General features: G+C 43.2%; 1 protein-coding gene across 1 annotated transcript in view; it reads left to right on the forward strand.

The window, feature by feature from the left end:
- The window catches only part of TBXAS1 (thromboxane A synthase 1), a gene marked incomplete at its 3' end in the record, with an annotated part of 227,332 nt that overhangs the window by 82,830 nt on the left and 124,614 nt on the right, over positions 1-19,888 (forward strand). The window contains exon 4 of the mRNA XM_084281641.1: positions 16,471-16,567. Within this exon, the coding sequence (XP_084137767.1) occupies positions 16,471-16,567 (97 nt within the window). The remainder of the gene's footprint in view (positions 1-16,470; positions 16,568-19,888) is intronic.

Genomic DNA, 19,888 nt, shown 5'->3' on the forward strand with positions numbered 1-19,888 from the left:
GTTTTGGGAATTGGAGTCTGGTGTTACTGTTATGGTTATAATAGGTTTGCTGCCTAATCATTGTGAAGGGTTTAAGCTCTGTGCATGGAGACCTGTGGGATGCAGTTTATAGGCTGAATTTATAGTGAATTAGTTGACTAGTTTAATTCTGGCATGATTCAAATATACTTAGGTCTCTGGGACATTGCAAAGTGATGCTCAGTGTACTAGTAATGTGGAAAGTGTTCGTTAATGAGCTCTTAGCCACGGACAAAATCTTGCATGTGGACTATGACCTCCCACAAGAACCATTCAACTTGAGCTTGTCTGCTCCGTGAAGGTTGGCTTTCATTTTGTCACTGTAGCCTCTTGCAGTCCAAGACAGGTCTGCAATCCAAGACCGGGAGCCCTTTTTTTCTAGGTATTCACAAACACAAGACCAGAGGCCCACCAAAATGTCATGGTCCCAGTCCTCAGTGCAGACAAAACCATTTGGATGGAAAAGTTTGGTGCAAGTGATGAATTCCTCTGGGTGCAAAACCATCCACGTCCCTGTGAGATTCCAGACGTAGCCCCAGGGTGGCTGCAGTGCAGGTATGTGCTCCCTGCTGCATTTTTTCCAAGTTTCTTTCCTCCACCCGTGACTGCACCATGACTCCACTGCAGCTGTCCAAGCTGACATAACTCAAAGGCCTGACGTAAGCTTTTACACCTCTGGAAAGGGAGTGTGAAATCCAACCAAATGAGGCTGGTATTTTATCCGCGCTTGGCAAGGCAGCAAAGGACAGTGTCAGTCAGCTGCACCGTGTTCCTGATGCTCATTTCTGTACTTGAAGAGCGTGTGGCCTGATGAGGTTGTAGCTTCAGTTAGTGTTTGCACAGAGGGAAATTCCCTGGTCAGTACAGCTCAATTGAAGCAGCGTAGGTTGGGTGCAGAAAGGCTCTGTGAGACTGGCCACAGCTATGTCAGCTGTGATGACTGAAAGAGCAGTGCAGGCCCTTGCACCATCTGAGGAACCTCATTAAATTGAGGTCTGTTGCTCCGTGCGCAGGTACCAGCTTTGGCTGAGTGGAGGTTGTACCTCTGCTTGCTCCCAAGGAGGTGTTTCTTAGTACCCATGTTTCCTTGTATGTTGGTACTCAGCTATTAAAGCATAGTCCTCGTGAGCTCCAGGTTAAGATTATTTGAAAACTGAAGTTTCTTTTTGAAAACATGCTGCCTGAGTAGCATTTTACACCTAGTATACAATACAGGCGATCTTTGACCTGCACTGCCTGCTTCTTAGCTAATTAATGCTTAAAATCATCATTTTAAAGGGTTTGGGATAGGATTGCTTAACAGATTGCCTCCTCTTAACTGTGTGACACTGTTATGATCAGCACCTGCATACCAGACTGTGGCATCCTACTTTAAGGGAGGAGGAGGGGATGTTCTGAGGGAGACCCATAGTTATAAAAACTAGTTTCCTAGTCTTAGTGTCACCTTGAATCTATCCTCTTCACCACTTACCAGAGCCTGCATTTGTTAATCTTAACAGGCTGTAAGGTCCACCTTGTAATTTTTTCCCCTTTCTACCATTTGGCAAGAAGTACGCTGTGGCCTGTAAAGACTGAAAAATCTGGGACGTTGTTTTAGTAAACCAATCCTATTTGGAGGTATAGGCAAGCAGCAGTGTTATACAATATGCACAGCAAAATCAATGCTTTTATTAGAATTTCCTACAGCAGCCAGAAGCATTGCTGCAAACCTGAAGCGGATGCATACGATACGTAATGTCCAGTAGCTATTAATGGTCGCTGACTTCACCAGCTATGCATCTGATTGTGAATTGGTGTTCCCAGTGCCATACATAGCAATTTTTAAATGAGGCTCTTGAATCATTTCCCCCTCTCTTTACACAGAGGGAGGAAAATGCATCATCCCTCTGATGTCCCCACCCCTTCCCTCTCTTGGCAGCCTTTGAAGCAGAGCAACTTTACACCAGTGCTGCAAATCAGGAGCTCCTGCTGCCCTCCTTGGTTGCCAGCACCTCACAGGCATGGTAGGTCACTCTCTACGGCTGGTTTAGCCTTCTTTGTGGCAGCCCAAAGAAATCTGAAAGTGACTTCTGGCTTCCTTCTCATGTGCCGTCAGAAGCATCAAGGAAAATTGATAATTTTAGGTTGGATCTTAGGAAGAACTTCTTTACCGAAAGGGTTGTTAGGCATTGGAACAGGCTGCCCAGGGAAGTGATGGAGTCACCATCCCTGGAAGTCTTTAAAAGATGTTTAGATGTAGAGCTTAGTGATATGGTTTAGTGGGGACTGTTAGCGTTAGGTCAGAGGTTGGACTCGATGATCTTGAGGTCTCTTCCAACCTAGAAATTCTGTGATTCTGTGATTCTGTGATTCTGTGATTCTGTGATTCTGTGAAAAGGGATTTCTCTTCCCCACAATTGCCCCACTGGGAGCTGGAGGAGAAGGTACAGAGACGGAACTGGAAGCCATAACCAATCCATTGCATGTCCCAGTTTGCTGCCAGGAACTCCAGGAGGCAGGTGCTGGTCAGACCCCTCTCACCATGCTGGGTGGGTGTCCTGAGAAAAGACTTTGTGGGGTCTCGGCCCTTGAGCACACCCAAGTGTTGTGAAGGACTACGTTTGGGATGACTTCCTTAGTTTCTTGGAAATTGTCACGTTTTCCTCCTTGAGGATTACCACAGCTTTGCCCAGGTATCTATTGAGGTGCCTCCTATTCCATTACTGTATCTTGTCCTTTGATGGTTACACCACCTGGGCTCTGGATTTTTTAATTTATTTATTTATTTTACCTTGATAGACCTGTCTTGTGGGCATTGTTTTCATGCTTCTAGCTGCATTTTTCCCCCCTAAACATTTGCCCTGGCTTTATTTTCTTTCTTTCTTCTCCTCATCCCCTTCCACTCTATGCTTTCTTCCCTCCATGCTCTAATTTTTATTCCTCCCTTGTTTTCTTACCCACGTTGAGCTGAAAACAGTAACATGACCTGACAATTTTACGTCATTCCAAGGTTTTTATGTACTTCCATAAATCTCTTCATTACCTTTTTATTGTTTTGTCATATATAGGTTTTAGTTTTTCCTCTACCTTATTAGTCTGGGGATCAATTTTAGTCTACTATGTTTTATTAGTAATAAGGGAAACAAAATATCTCCTTTTCCTTTGTTGCTTTGGCACCATCTTCAAATTACCCTTTTTTTTTCTGTTTGACGACCTCTCTTCCTCCCCTGGAGAGTCTGCTTTATGTCAGACCTTCTGCTGGTTGGTAGGGAACTGGGTGTGATTTCATCAGGCAATAGGCAAAAGTAGAGCCCGCTGCAGGGAAAGAAGTTGTTTTCAATTGTTAAGCTGCTTTTTTTTTTTTTTTTTTTTTTTTTTTTTTTTTTTTTTGTAGTTTGGTGAGTGTGGAGTGAGCTTGAGCCCCCATTACCCTGGGGACTGGGAATCTTTCTTTACGCTAAATCTGGTGGCTAAACCTGAAGGCTTGTCTTGAAGGAGGATTTCTTTTAGTCATACTGATAAAATTGTACTGGTATAATTAAACAGCTATAGTAACATCAAAACACATCCCATGCACGGACACAGCAGTTGTGGAATGGCACAAACTAAATCATGGAAAAAAGTGACCAACTCCCCCAGCAATTATTATACTGGTAGGGCTGTGCTCCTATAGGAGTTTTTTCTAGTCTGAGTTACGATTCCAGCCATGGCTTGTCCCAGAATCTCTTCTCTTCCCCCGTGTAAACAAGCCTGGAAATAGTGGTCTGGACCTTCAAGCTGTTGTTTACCTCGGCGTAGCTTCATTAAAAGCAAAGAGCCATGACTATTTGAGGGTCTTGACCCAATGTTTTTAGGTCTCTCTCATGTCGTATAACTTTGATTTTTGGATGCTGGTACCTATTGAATACAATTAGGTTTGGTACAGCAAATGTTAAGATGTATCCAGATATTTTAAAGTAGCTTACAGAAAAAGGAGTGAGTTGGGAGCAATGTTCTGACTCTGTAAGGGCTAGCAGTAGACATTTTATCACTCAGCAATAATCCAAGCTTTTCTTTCAATGTTGGAATCTGTTTTATTGAAAAAGGATTTTGGCAAGGACACGGGGAATTGCTGCAGTGTCTTTCGAAAATGACAATATGAGAGGATCTTGGTTCTTTGGGGCCTTTTATCACATAGAACATCTTATAAAATACTCTGTGGGAAGGACCAAAGTAAAATATTATCTAAGCAGCGTAACAGTTTTCTGTGTCCACCAGCTGTCCATTTGGCCCAACGGGTAATAAGCCATGCATGGGGCAGGAGAATGAGAAAATCAGTCTAAAAGTCCAGCACAGAAGCAAGGGTTAAAACAGGTCAGATGGTAATGCAATATCACATGGAAAAATGTTGGCCTTTAAATATTAAATTATTTTCTGTTAAAATAATTTAAATTCTGATTTTGAGGCAGAGAAATGTATTGTAAACCTGTAAGATTAAATACTTGAAGTGACTTCTTGCTGCAGACCCAACCTTTCTCTCAAGTCAGTGGCATTTTATTTGCTTTTGTCCAAGACAGTAGCACAGCTGGATTTTCATCAATAGTGAAAAACGGAATTGAGTTTGGGAAACTACTGCAACTGTTGATTTCCGTAGCAAAATGCTTGAATAAATACACAGTTTTTAAGCCTTTTTAAGCCCCCAATGCACCATCGATACATCCTTGTGTTTATACATACACCTGACTGCTGTGGGCATTGCGTTCAGGGCAATTCCCCATCCCATGCTTTTTTTTGAACCTGCTGTTTTGAATACTGCATTTCTGTGGGTGGCTGCTCCCATGATCTCCTCCGGCTGTCACCCCAGAAATCTGCGGGCTGTCCCTGTGTGCTCCCTCCTGCCAGAGGAGCCGGAGCAGTGAATTGTGCTGAGGTCAGAGGAGAAGAGGCTTTTGCTAGCAGTGCTGAAGCTACCATGAAGGCAGCATTGAATATTTAACTGTAAGGTCTCTGCTGGATTAAAAGGGCTCCAGGTGAGGAAAGCATGATCAATACTTACAAATATTAAAAGTGGTGCCTTCTCCCTTCCTTCTTCCCCCTTCTTCCTTTGCCTACAGGACATGAAGTATCTGAATCCCCCAGACAATTGCTCACGCATTTACATTTTCATTTGCTTGCTTTATAGCAAGGCTGTTCAGGCTTTTGGGAGGGGCAGCTATCAAAGACGTACAAGCACTGCCATTGTGTTTTATTGTTCCAGTCCATTTTTCCCTGTGAATGCAGGTGGGAGTTTTTCAGTGGGTTGGGTTTAGGTTTTTTGTTTTTGCCTCCTCTCTCTCTCTCTTTTTTTTTTTTTTTCCTTTTGAGCATTTATAACCCTTTTATTGTCAGTCTTCAATCATTTTTGATAGATCAATATATTTACCTCAGTGATGGTTCATCCTACAGTTGTGCCTGTATTTTTTTTTTGCCTTTTTTATTGGGGTTATGGATAGATTGAGTGGGTTGTATCTCTGCTATACCTTTGTTGCTGCATGAGGATCGAGTCACTTGATCTTGCCCCAGTACCAGCATGTTTAGAAGGAATATGTGCTGTTTGCATTGGCCTGCTTTCAGCTTGCTTTCCTTTTTTTTTTTTTTTCTAGGTAGACTTTGAGCAATTTAAAATGCAAGCTTTTGTTGAGAAATGTTCTCCCCCAAAATATTAAGTACAAATACTGGCACTTCATGTGCACTCCACCATGTGGAGGGAAGGGCTCTAGGAAATAGTTCCAGCAGACATCAGAGACCCACTGGGTTTTGGAAGTAATATAGCAAAGCAATGTTGGATGATAACATTTACTCAGCTCATAAGTGAGGCAGGTCCCCAGGAGTCCTGAGGCCTTTAGCCAAGCAGCTATGACCAAGCCAAAGAGAAATTCTTCAGCCTACGTCTCACTAACATCCCAGGGCGGCCAAATGTGGGCTGGGGACAGCTGACTAAAGCGGCCACGAGCAGAGCTTGAATGTGTGCAGTGTGTGCATGGGGACTGGGTCCCAGCACTGTTGTGATGCGCCGTGCTGGGGCTGTCCTTCAGGAGACGGAGGTAGGTGCACAGGGTGGAAGGGCAGCTCCGTGCAAGAGGACTAAACGAGCTCCATCATCCTCAGGGATTCAGGTTGTCTCAGGGTAAGACAACATACATGTAATTTGTTTTAAAATTCCAACCCCACCATCTGGCTCAAAATAAAAAAGAAAAAAAAAAAAAGGCAGCAAAAGGAGGGTATTTGTTGCAATTGATAATACGTACAAGGTGGTCAATGAAAAAATAGGTCAACGGAGCGGTGCTCTTAGTAATATTACTATTTGAAATACGATCTGTGTTGTATAACTGCACACTAAATATTGGGTCAATTCCTCGAACTTGCATGGATTTCAGTGAGGTTTAATAATTTAAACCAGGTGCTCACATTAGCTGATTGTATAGGATATTATCCCCACGGTTGTCTTACCAGGGCTGTATCTGTCCTGTTCTTCAGTACTTCAGTTTTTAGGCTGAAATAATTTGCGATGTTATGAAAGTTGTGACTCAACTGCTTCCCAGCAGCGTGATGTCCATTCGTAACAGCAGATTTTCCTGGAAGTCATTACTTTGGAGTGCCATTGTCAGCTGTGCACATCCCTTCTGCTCCTGCCGTCCTTTGTGGCGCAGATTCGCCTGTTGTTGTGAGCGAGGATGTTACCACCGATACACAATCTATCAGCTTTTTCCATTCTTTTCTTCCTTTTCTCTGTTGAATTGCAGTTTCCTTTGTCTTCTGCGTGGTGCACTGAAAGAGGTTGGGAAATTTATCACGGTTATTTTAATGGGTTTTTAAGGTCCAGCACGACACAGATTGAATTGATTGAGGAAAATTTCCTGGAGCTGCAGGTTTTTTGTTTTTTTTTTTTGCTATTAAAAATATTTCTATCTTTAGATGATTTTTTTTTTTTCTGTAAGAAAATGTATCTATTTTTTCCTTCTACTCCTATAACAAAGCCCAGCTTTCTAATGTTTCCACATGGTCAGATATTAGCCATTTCCCGAGATAATTTAGTTTGGTCATGTGTACGGCTAGCATTTTTATTGTAAAGAATTCTGCTAGTGGTTTCATGATAAATGCATAAAGCGCTGGGAAATGACTTTTATTGGGCTTAGTGCGCATTTAATAATGCATTAACAAAATTAAATGATTTTGCGTGTGTAGGTCTTAAAAATGTATAGAAAAAGTATACACTACTATAGGTATGCAAGGACTTGAAAAAAAAAAAAAAAGAATCTTGCCTGAATGCATTTTGTATGCTGTAGCATAAAAAAAGTCCATTCCCAGGAGCTCAGTAGGTGGTTACTATCCTTTTTTCCTTTGTTTCAACTTATTTTTAAGGCAGCCCAGGAAAGAAAAATGAGTCCCAGCGACTGCCCGTCTCGTGCCAGCCTGGCAACCCTTTCCTTGCTGGAGTGAGGCTGCCCAGTGCTGGCTGGCAGCTGTGAACACAGAACATGTGAACCAGCTGTGTGGTGTGCCCGTTGTTTCTGCTCAGCAAACCCTGCTTTTGTTTGCTTAGACTTCAGGTATCTTCAGGCTGGTAGCCATGGCTGAGTCAAAGTCTCTTGTTTCTTATTTAAGAAAACGTGGTACTCTATGTCTGTGTAGTTTGTTATGCAAAAGTCAATATGGCTTACTCTTTTCATCGTGTTGTTGTGTACACAACGCAGGAAATCAGTGCACTGAGTCCCATCTATCTTGGAGGAATTAAAATATTCTAATATTAAGACAGTATGATACCAGAAGTGCATGGATCTGCATTAACGTAAGCAGAGCACGGGGATAAAAAGTGATGGTGCACAATATATTGCAGTGCTCTCATTGATTTAAGAGCCAAATGCCACTAAGAGGGGGTAGGCTGGTAGAAAATTGTCTATGTTTATTTCAAACACATGCAAAAATAAAATATTGTGTCGTCCACTACTGCTGATTGTATTTACAGGAGGCAGATGAGCTGTCTTGCCTGGGAAGAAATAAAAGATAAAGTACAGAATTAAAACAAACAGAAACAGCCTACTGATTTTGAATGCCTCCGTTCTGAATGCCTCTTTTGAAGATATGTATCAAGACATGACTTTTCAGCAGATAGAGATGCTCAGTGTTTTCTGAAAGCTGTTCCTTTCCTTTAGGGCTAAAATGGATAACCAAAACCGGAGATATGAAAATATCTAGTCACACTTGAGTCCTGGCCATGATATCATGATATGCAAAGTGTATACGAGGTGAAGGTTGTAGAAATGCAGTCTTACACATGGCTTTGGTTTGTACCCTGATGTCAGGTCTCGGGGAGGAAAAATAATAAAAGTTTCTATTTTATTGTGGTCAGAAATGCTTTAATGAGAGGCAGAAGTTGGATCACACAGATTTTGTTTTAGTTTTCTTGAAGAGTGTTTGCTTATATGAGGTTAGTGATGGGCATATAACTAGCAACTTTATTACATTTGTGGTTTTATTATAGTCAACCTGTGTAATAGATTGCTGTATCTTGCTGCATCATAATATCACAAATTATATTTAAATCCTTCCACATCTCCCCAGTTTTGTTTTCTCTGCATGGTTGCACATGGTTTTGTCCCCCATCCCCAGATTTTCCCTGGAGCCTGCACCATGATGCACACACGCTTTCCTGCTTCCTGGGACACAGAAGATCCTCCCTGGCTTCCCTGCTGTCCTCTCCGATGGGTCCCCCCTGCTCTGCTAGAAAGCAGCAATGCCCTGCACGCCCCGCTTCTGCATGTTCTCTAAGCCATATTTTTCTGAGTAGCATCCCAGTTGTATCCCTCATCTTCAAGTACACTGCACTATCTCCATTTATCTTCTGTGAAATGACTGCAGCCCAGCCACCCTTACGCTTCCTGTTGTTTCCTAGAAATTGCTCACCTGTCTGTCAAGGGAAGCTGCTTCCAGCTTCTGACTAGAGATCAGGATATGTGCATCTCCCTCCCTTTTCTTCTTCTTTTTCTTTTTTTCTTAAATAAAAGACAGAGAAAGGGCTACTCTTTTTAACCTTTGTAATATTGTCTGCTTATCGTCCTCAGCCATCTCGTAGCCTTTGCTTTTTTTTTTTTTTTTTTTGCACTGATAAAAATAAGTAACGCCATCGAACATAAATAATAGACTCACACAAATCCATATAAATGAACACTGTGTAAATGGTGGTGAGTAAAGTTTGGAGAAACAGAAAGTTTGCTATCTCCCAGATGTAGCCTTCCCTGGAAATAGTAATCCAGTGTTCTGGAAATAGTAACCTGGTGGTTTTTCTCACAGCGCACGGAAAAGGCATAGTTTGGTATTGAATTAGGTGCAGAGAGCCCAAGATGAGACTGCTCTCACGCTGTGTCTCGCAAGCCCACAGAAAGGCCAGGCACACAAATATGCTGAAACACACAGGAAACGTCTGCTGCAACATCACATGAGGTCAGTCAGGCATACTGTGCTTTAACGAGCACAGACAAAACAAGCTTTGGTGAAAATGTCACAGTCTAAACATGGGTAACAAAACACAGACCGACACAGTCCAAGCTTGGTGGGAAACACGGTGGGAAAAGATTTAGAAACCTTCTTCTGGCGAGCTTGCCAAGTTGAGAGCTACGAGCATTTTGAGCATCACCCAGTCACGACGGCACCCTACTTCCAGGCAGGAGTTGCTGGCTTCTTAATAACATCTCAGCGCTTCTCATTTCCAGGAGCATCCTATAAAAAGGGTCCCTTATTTACGGCTTTCTCTTGGCATTAATGAAGTGGCGCACTGATGCAGCTAATCAGCGGGAGCGACGTGACACAAAACGGCGGCACTGCGGTGGTGGCAGTCGTTTTTGCCCGGACGCTGGCATCAAAATAAACCCTCTGGCCCTGGGAAGGGGAAGCTCCCAGCTGTGGAGAAGCACAGCCTGCACCCCGCCAGGCCCTGCTCTTCTCCCACTGCCTGCCCAGTACAAGAAAACAAATGTTTCCCCTATTCACATCCCTCCCGTTTGCTGCTTCTTTTCCCCATCTGTGAACACAGGCATGAGTTTTTGGGCTTGCTGTGACCGGACCTTGCACTTGGATCTGGACTAAAATTTCCTCGGGAAACCAAATGGACACCGATTGCCCAATATGCTTGTATAATTCAGAGGGTTGTTTTTTCTTCCCCGTGGCACTTTGTGAGCTTAATTTAATCCCTTGTCATTCCTTATATGTGGGTAAATGTCATCTACTTCATTTCATGAATGAATTAACACAGCCATGTGGAGTCTGCATCTCCCACGCTGCTCACTTGGAAGGGGGCTGGTAAATGAGGGTGAGGCACTCAGGTTGATAAACCCTAGCTCGAGTTAGAGATGCCCAGAAACAGATCTCGCTTGCAACGTGGTGTAAGGTACTTGAAAGGCTCTACACACTCCGTAGCTTGCAGTGGCCCCAGCCTGCACCCCTTTTCCTTAGCGCTACTCTTGCTCCTGTGCCACAGGTCTTTTATGGCACCTGACAAGGGAGGAGCTCCTTTAAATGTAGCTCTGCTTTTTGTGATGGAGAGAATATAAATAATCCCAGCATTTTCCTCCTTTCCCGATACTTTCCTTAAGCATGTAGGAAAGCAGAGGTCTTGTGGCAAGGTGCAAGCCTGAGATAGCGCCGAGGTTCTTGGTATGTAGAAGATAGCACTTTTAATCCAGGGTTTGTGTACAAAGAGGTGGGCGCAGAGCAATACAGGGCAGCGCAGACAGCGCGTACGAGTGCCTGGGCATCTCGTTATGGGATATTTTTAATGCAGCCAGGAATTAAATTAATAGTTTTGTGTGCTTATTTTGAAGCTTTCATGCCATGCAAAGAAGCACAGTTCATTGAAAAAAAGGAAATGAGGAACTATTTATTCTTAAATAGAAATCACTGTGGCCATGTCTTCTTTTTCATGAATTTATACAATGGGTTGGATCAGTCTTAGGCTAAGGCATGTGTGCGCTGGCAGAGCTGTGGTTGGAAACTTTTCTTTGTGTCTGAGACTTCTCAGTGCTACCAGTGCTTCATTTTCATGTGCAACAGGATCACCTGTGTCTAGGGTGTCTTTTTTTATTATTATTATTTCTTCCCCCTCTGAAGAAGCCATGTGCCTTTCTCAGTTCTCTGTCTGCAGCACACTGAGTGCCCACGAAGGGCGCTCCTGTGGTTTGTGTCACAGCCTGGGATGCAGGAGAAGTGGCCCAGGAGCACTCCAGACGTTCCAGCGAGCTGCCTGAATAAGCCTGAAGAAAGCCAGCCGCAGATTTTCGGATGTAAATGACAGCTGAGGAGCCCTGGTCCTGCAGGGAGTCAACAGGAAAAAGAGCTGATGGCTGGCAATTCCCAGCTCCTCCATCTCTGCCTGTGCCTCAGTCCCACAGCTGGAAAGTACAGGACTTTGTTTTCCTCACTGTTTGTTGCTTGTGGTTATTTAAATCTGGGGCTCTCCAGGCCTCCTATTTATGTATAACTCTGACCAAATTAGGGCCCAGGGACCTTTGAGGCCTCTCACTGCTAATATAACACAAATAATAATTGGACTCATGGGTACCTGGCAATTTTTTGTTCCCTCCTTTTTTTTTTTTTTCCTCTTGGACTGAAGTAGCCATTTCTGTGAAGGCTGTGTTTGGGCTTTGCAGCTGTTAGTTATGTATCGTTTAGTCCTGCCGAGTCTGAGCTGCCAGCAGGAGCCAGGAGGGGACGATGCTTGTGACAAATCAATTTACTGACCTCTGAAATAATTAACCAAGTAACACCAGCCTTGAGTCCTATTTTACACAAGCAGCGTGCTGTTCATTTTTTGCATTTTTCTGCCTGCGGTGAATGAGTGTTTCTAAATATGAGTGTTTCTAAATAATAGAGGCAGAGTGATCGAGGATTTTTTTTTTTTTTTTGGAAATGTTTCCTAAGAAAATTAGCCTTTTCCACTGTATTTCTAAGTATGCAAACATATATCTTTTTTTTCTTTCTTTTTGTTCTTTGCTCTTCCCTGAGGAAAATGGAGATAATAAAATTGGTGCCGTTCTTTCTTTTTTTTTTTTTTTTTTTTTCATTTAGCTTTCCAGATGATCTTTGTGTACTTTACCAGACTGCAGCATAGAAAACAAAACCTTGTTTATTGCCTAACAACATATATGTGATTTATGATGAATGTGCTGTGTTTGTAATCCGCAGGACTGATAATAGATAGGGAGATCAAAGTCTTCTGTGAATTGACAGCAGCGCTATAAACAAGGTGAAAGGGTTGCAGGTGTTTCCCATGCGGGTGCTACCCAAAAACACGTGGCCCTTTGCCATGGTGTGCCCTGTGTGCTCTCTGGCTTTCCCCATGCAGTGAGGTGGTGCTTCTGTGGATTTGCAAGCAGCTGCTGGATCCGCTACATCACCTGGGAACAGCAAGCTGTGCCCCCAGGAGTCCCGGGACTGCCTGGGTGCTGCAAGGGCTGGGCTGTCCAGTGGGGCCCTTGTCTTACCAGGGCCGTGGCTCTTCAAGAAGCACTGGTGGGGCATGTGGGAAACAGCAGAAGTCATTGCCAGATCGCTGCTTATCCTGGAGGATAAAAGAAAAGATGTCCCTTTCATCAGCTTCTATTTGAACGGAGACTGCTCCTACAAACCAAACTGCTGCAAGTGACGGGTATTTGTAGCCTCTGAAGTTATTAAAACACTCTGGATGCAGATTAACTTCCTTTGCTCAATACACCACAGCGTAACCACCCCCTTGACCTTTGGTAAACACGCTGGAGGGCAGCCTGGCTTCTCCATAACTTCTGGGAGTAAATCTGTGCCCTCTGTTGAACATTTCTGAAAACCATTTTGTTCAGCCCTCCCTGGGTTGGTGCACCGCAGGCTCTATGCCTCTTCCGCCAGCAGCCTCTGGGGTGATGGTGCTTCATCCCCTGGCACAGGCCCATGCTGTCCTTAGGCTCTCAATGGACCACGTCTGCCCTGTCTCATCTTGCAATGGATCTAAAACCACTGGTCTAAAAACGGGGATGTTTTCCCCTAGTTTGGAGGGCTGCATTTTAAACCGGAATTTAAGAGAAATTGCCCCTGCAGCGTGGCTTAAAAAAGTGAGACCTCATCTACGCTTGAAAATCACACTTGTGTGCGTCACAGATTTTTGTTTTTACGGGTGTCTTACAACCGATTCCCGTGTGGACAGAGTTGTGTTGCTCTGAGGACACCGTGCTATATTCACACATCCGTATTTCTGTGCAGGAAAGAGGCAATAGCCTAAGCACTTCTATTGCACGCTCAGTGCCCTGCATGGAAACACGACGGAGGGTTGGGTTGAGCGGCGTAGTGGTACTGTAACGCTGCAGTTAAAGGCAGGACTTCGGCATGTGGACAAGCCCTGTGAAAAGATTAACCTAGAGAAAGTTAATAAAAAGTGGTGTCCTAAATTATTCATGAATCCATTTGTAATGCACTTGCTGGGAGGCTTTTGTTTTTCTCAAACTCTTATTTATTAAAATCTGACAAGAATATCGGGTTTTGTTCAATAATAAATCTAAGTCTGCGCGAGGTTGGTGATATCCTCGTGTAGTAATACAGAATAAAAATGAAGTAACATGGCAGGGGTGAATATGTTATTTACTTTGGAAGAATAGATTATTGTTCGGGAGGATTTTATCTTTTATTTGCCATTTCAAATCAAGTAAAAAAAAAAATCTATAACTGGGAGATACCATTTTGGTTTGAGACTGAGGCCTTGATCCTGCAAAGGATTTTAAGTGTATTAAAACTCAGTTAAGCGTATTTCTGGTGGTTTTGCAAGTTCTAGACCTGTGTTTGGTAAATGAAATAGCTCATACAATCTTGTTTTACACTTAGCTCTTGTCCTTTTTCCTTAACCTCAGGGGAAGAGCATGGAAGTCATGCTCCTAGTTTTGACTTCCAAAGTATGTCCAAACATGCTTCTTTCTGTGTCCCATTAGAAAGATTATACTCAGAAAGTAGGAGAATGGAAAAAAGGCCAGGAAGAGGTCTTTGACTGTGTGGGATACAATAGAAGATTGTCATCTGAGTGTGTTTTACAGCAGTTGTTTCTTAAAAGCAGGCAGAACTTTGTTTAAAAAGCAATATATTTTTTTTCAGTATTTTCAGTTTATAAATTTTAAGGGATTTTTTTTTCCTTCTTTCTTTTTCCCTACCCTTATTTATATCTGGATAATGAAGGGGAAAGCGGATGCATATAGACAGAAAGTTAGAGAAGAGTAAATAAAAAAGAAAGAGTTTAGCTGTGGAAGCAGAACTGGGAGTTCGGATGACTGGTCTGAGCTGGAGGATGATGAATAGATTTGTTTGCATAAGCTTGGCTTGTGAGTCACTTTCTTGTAAAAACAGCTTGAGCAGGAGATGCTCCTGTCCCAAATCTTAGTCCTGAATACCTTCGAGCACAAAGCGTACTGTGACATAAGGGCTCTGACTGTGAGTACTGTCCCCTTGTTCCAGCAGACTGGAGCAGGCTTTCTGCTACTTCCCAGGACTGAAGTAAGAAGAGGTGTCATGCACAGGTGTCTCTTGGTGCTCAGGATTAAAATATCTGGGTAGACACAATTGGCTTCTGGTGCTAAGGATTTGGCCCCTATGGAAAGTTGTGTGTTGAGGTGTACCGGTCACTAACCTTTAAATGAGACTGTGGTAAACCTGGGGAGGGGAAGAGAAATGTAAAGTGTGAAGAGAGATCAGCACAAGAGACCCTTATTCATGGCTGATGATCTTGGGTAGGCTCGGAGGGGTGCAGATTTTCACCCTGGGAGCCTGCTTTGCCTTTCTGACATGAGAGAAGTTGTACAAAGTATGTGAGGAAGGGACATGTGGGATATTATCATCTTTTGCCAAGGGTTGATCCAAACTCTATTGAAAATGAGACCTCAGCTCTTCCTTAGGCAACTCTCAGGACTCTGAAGAAAACTTTTACCATTAACAGACAGATACTTTGCTATGATTTAGCAAACTGGGAGAGGTGAGAAAGGTTTATTTTAATAGAATATGTTGAACCCGTGTCTAAGGTACAAGTGGAGCCTGTGGGTTGGATTTGGGAAATAACTGTTCGCTCTGGAAACCCACCAAACATGAAAAGAAGATCTCTTCCTTCCTGCAGATTTTTTTTTTTCCTTACTCTTCTCTGCTACTTGTTTCTTATGAGTTTTGGTGGTACGGAGGTCAAGGTGGACTGTGAAACCCTGCTTTGGAATCAAGATATTTGTCTGACTTGTTTGCCCCTGGTGGAATCGGTGCTGCTGCAGCTTCATTGCCATGGGAACCTCCCGTTACTAAATTTAATTCAGCCCAGGGTTTGCTTGTCTGCTCTGTTGCTGCAATGTAGACAGGTGATAAGCAACACATTGATACTAAGCTGTATCGTACCAAAATGATCAGGCGTTGATATTACCGCAGTCTTGCAGCATCTGTGGTGCTGCTCTTGTGCTGTGCTCTGAGCTGCCCAGCCTTCCTGTGCCTGCCTCCAGTCTCCTCTTCCTCTCTCCCGGCAGAGCAGAGGCAGAACCACCTGCACAGTCTTTCTGGCCCAGCAACCAGCAAAGGTAGGGACAGCAGGAAACCTTTGCTTTCTGGCCGTGCTCCTTCCTCACCCCTGCACAGCAGCCAAGCAGTCCCGGAGTAGCCGTGGGCCTTGGGGGGAATCCTGCTGGAGAAGGGAGCTCTGTGCCCCTCGGAGCTGTGGGGTGTGGGGTGGGTCCCAGTACTTCTGTAGCACCCACTGTGGTGTCAAGTCCCCCAAGGGATTGATCCTGGCACCACAAGATCTGATCAAACTGGGAGCAGGGAGATAGAAGGTGTATGAGCAGAGAGTGAGTCACCCCTGTCACCCAGTCTTGCCCTAAAGTTTTATTACTTTCTTTATACTTAGTGAGCCTTGCAGCTTTCTTCTTTGTTTTTCTTTTCTCCCTTCGGTATCTGTTAGGTGGATGTGTTCATGGTGATGATGAGCCTGTGGTCTGAGATGCGCTCAGTTCCAGTGCTTCCAATAGAAGTGGTGGAAGCGTGCCTTTACTGCAGCCACGCTGGGGGGACATTTTGTATGGCTAGCTGAAGGCTAATTGATGTTGCAGGTCTTTCATGACTGTTGGAGTTGTTGGTTACTCATGCTTTGCCTCTGTGTAGTTAGGTTTAGTGATACTGCATCGCTTTGTCCAGAATTCACAAGTGAGTGCAGAGTGTGTAAACCATTAGGTTAAAATGCTGGCTAAGTACTGATTAATCAGTAAAAGGTTTTAAGCTGTTTCCTTTAAATTCCAGGACCATGCATCTTAATTTAATAGTTGAGAGGGAGGAGGAAAGATACTGATCTACACAAGGGAATATATTTTCTGTAGTATTTGCTCATGGCAAGTGTTTTCAAGCCAAGAGAGAGATTTTAGAGAAGGTGGTGATTCTCTCATTGATGCTATCTGCTAAAATGGCTCTCTACTTCCTTTCTTTCAGATACTACATTGGTCGCCAGATGTTTGTGGTGGTCTCCACACCAGAGATGATCAAGCAAATCTTAGTGACAGACTTCAGTAACTTCACCAACAGAACTGTAAGTAGATAGAAAGGTCCTCTTTGTGGCCAGAGGTGGTAGTACTGCTCATTTGAGCTCAGACAAAAAGTCACTGCAAGACAGCTGGAAATAGAGGTGGGGAGGAGTACAACATGGTTCCTAAAACTTAAAGGTATATAAACTCAGTGTATGCATTGCAGTCAAAGGCTCCTGTTACCAGCACACTGAGAATGAAAGAGACCATCTTAAAAAGAAATGCAATGCCCTTGTGACTGAGGCACCGAATGGATGCTGAAGAGAGAGGGTTTCAGTATCCAAGTCTGCCACTTACTTCCTGGGAAAATCCTAGGTTTTCTTCCTTGGTTTTCAATCTGTAATATGGGAACAATGCTATTTGCTTTCTCCCACCCACGGTCTGTTTTGTCTTTTTAGACTTTCTGGGGCAGGAGGAGGCTGCTGGGGACATGGGCATACCTCTCTCAGTTAACATATATTGCTTTGCACACTGAAAACAAGAAATAGAAAAGGATGAAGTTGGGGTTAGCAAGGGCTTTTACATATACTGTTGGTTACTTATTTTACTTTTATACACATATATATTGAAAAGCACTTTTCTACGCATTGGTTAAAACAGATAATGGAGGGCAAGAGGGGGGCTGTGTGGTCAGAGGTATAGTAAAAATTTCCAGCATTTTACAAGGAAATACTATCACACTGACCACACGCTGCCTCAGTGCCATCCATTCCTTTCTTCCTCCTGGCCCCTTTGTATGCTCAAACCTTCTCACATAAGCCTGTATGTATTCAGGAGGGCTGTTCGTGCCCTCAGGGAAAATTTCATCTCTGATCAGCTGTCTGTCTCCTCTGCCCCTCTGATCCTCTCTGCAACCAGTCAGTCTGTTTGCAGATTGCTTGTCTCCTTTGCTTGCTTCTTCTGGTACATAAGGTTCATCTTGTGACTACCTGTATCTTATTTAATAACCACTTGTACCAGTCAACCTTTGTTCTGCCTGTAACTCACATCTGAATGGAAGAATCTCAGCGTGCAAGCTTCTTAGGCTGAAGTAGTTGCATGTGGAAAAGGCCTATTCCCAATTTTCTCTGTTTTTGAAGGAGTTTCCTGCCCCTTTCCTTCCTCCATCCACAAACAGGAACACTGTTTCTTCCTGTCTACAACTTTCCCATGCTTTTATTCTGTATATTTGGTGTGAGTAGGTTGTGTGCAGTATTCATAGTAGTAACTGCTGCACGAATAACACCTCCTGAAATTAGAGAGCATTTCTTTGAGAGGGTATGTTCACATACTCATTCTGCTCTTAATTTCAGTCAGCTTCATCATTTGAATATATCTGTCTGTGCATTGTCATCCTTCCTATATTGGCCAAATTTTACTTTTTCTTCAGGCTTTGATGGTGAGACATTTATCTTTCTTTTGTTTATACAACCATCTGTCATGCTTTGTAATATTTGTGTTCTTCTCAAATTAAGGTAATTCAGGTCTCTATAACCAGTCTCTTTTTTATTTTTTTTTCACTTCATCAGAGATCAGTTAGGTATAGTTGTCTGTGTAGGTTCATATCTTACCCTTATCACTTTACTGTCCGCTGAACAATCTGTGGGTTTTCTGCACAGTACCTTCCTTTATGCATGAGGAACTGAGGTGCAGACTGAGTGATATCCCTGCCACCAACCAGAAAGCCTGTGGCATAGGGGAAAATTTAACTCCTACCTCTCTCTGGAATAAAAGGAGCAGTTTCCCCACAATGCACTGTTGTTATATCTAGTTTGCCCAATGTCCATAGATCTAATTCAAGTGAACTTCATCTTGTATGCTTTTATCTACTCATACCATGGTCTTCTCACCCAGCTGCACACTTTAGATGTTGGTATCTACCACTTTCCACTTCTTCCCCCTCTTCCACCCATTGTTCTTCATTAGCAGAGGATAAACAGCCTTCCATTTCTAAGTCCTTCCACATCTGACTTGGGAATCTGTTCCCCCTCTTGAATTTTTACACTAGAAGCTTCCTCTCCTCTTTAATTCACCATCAACTCTATCAGTGAAGTCTTCTGTTATGCTCTATACTAAGGATCCTATATGATAATAAATAATGCTGTATAGTATGTAAAGAAGGGCAGTGAGATTTATTCAGATGTAATTTTGGTTGTATGTGAATAATGGTTGAAAAGTGAGAGTGGGAAAAGCGCTTTCCAAGTAATAGATTCTTTTTTCTCATATCAACGGAATAAATGTTATTTTAAAGCTTTTAATAGGGTTGCTTCTGTTTATACTTTTAAAAACTACTCAAAGCAAGCTCCTCTGCTTTAAGTGAGAGTGTCTGTTTGCCAGGGAAGAATTCAAAACACAGAATAGATCCCTCTGCCTTATTTTACCCATTCCTTCCCCAGATACCGTGCTGATGAGTGATTATAGAACTGACTTTGGAGTTAATGTTGTTCACAGAGCTAGGCTAATATATTTTTGTCCAGACACGGCATTCACTTATGTTGTGGTTTAACCCAGCAGGCAGCTAAACACTACACAGCCATTTGCTCACTCCCTCTGCCCAGTGGGATGGGCGAGAAAATTGAAAAGAAAAGTGCAAAAACTCATGGGTAGAGGTAAGAACACTTTAGTAAGAAAGGAGGAAAAAAAGGCAGAGAAAATAAATAAACACAACACAATAACAAAAAAACAAGGGGTACACAGCGCAATTGCTCACCACCAGCTGACCAGTGATGCCTAGCCAGTCCCTGAGCACTGGCAGCCCCTCCAGACAAATCCCCTTAGTTTTATTTTTCTCCAGGATGCCACATGGCATGGGACATCCCTCTGGCCAGTCTGGGCCAGCTGTCTTGGCTCTGTCCCCTCCCAGGCTCCTCGCTGGCAGGGCAGCACAAGAAGCTGAAAAGTCCTTGGCTCTGTGAGAGCACTGCTCTGCATCTTAAACATCAGTGTGTTATCAGCATCATTCTCATCCTAAATCCAAAACACAGCACCACACCACCTACTGGGAAGAAAATTAACTCTTTCCCAGCCAGAAGCAGGACAACTTATTATTTCAACCCAAAGCCTTTTCATTGGCTTGGAAGTGTCAGTTTTTCAGGGTGGGAAACATAGGAAAGGGGGTGATCCCAGTAGGTTTGAACAGGCCTTGGGAAAACCCACCATGATCTTTTCTTTCTATTGCCCTTCTTTTGCCCCTAAATACATTTCCAAAATCTAGATTTGTGCCTTATCCACCAGAGGGAAATGTAAGTTATCTAACCCAGAATACCAAAGAGAGATTATTCACCACACTCTGTAACAGTTGTATCAATCACACGAAGTTGCAGGATGCACAGGATGAATTCTAAAAG

The sequence above is a fragment of the Netta rufina genome (genome assembly GCF_964035555.1).
Source record: "Netta rufina genome assembly, chromosome: 1".
Taxonomy (NCBI): domain Eukaryota; kingdom Metazoa; phylum Chordata; class Aves; order Anseriformes; family Anatidae; genus Netta; species Netta rufina.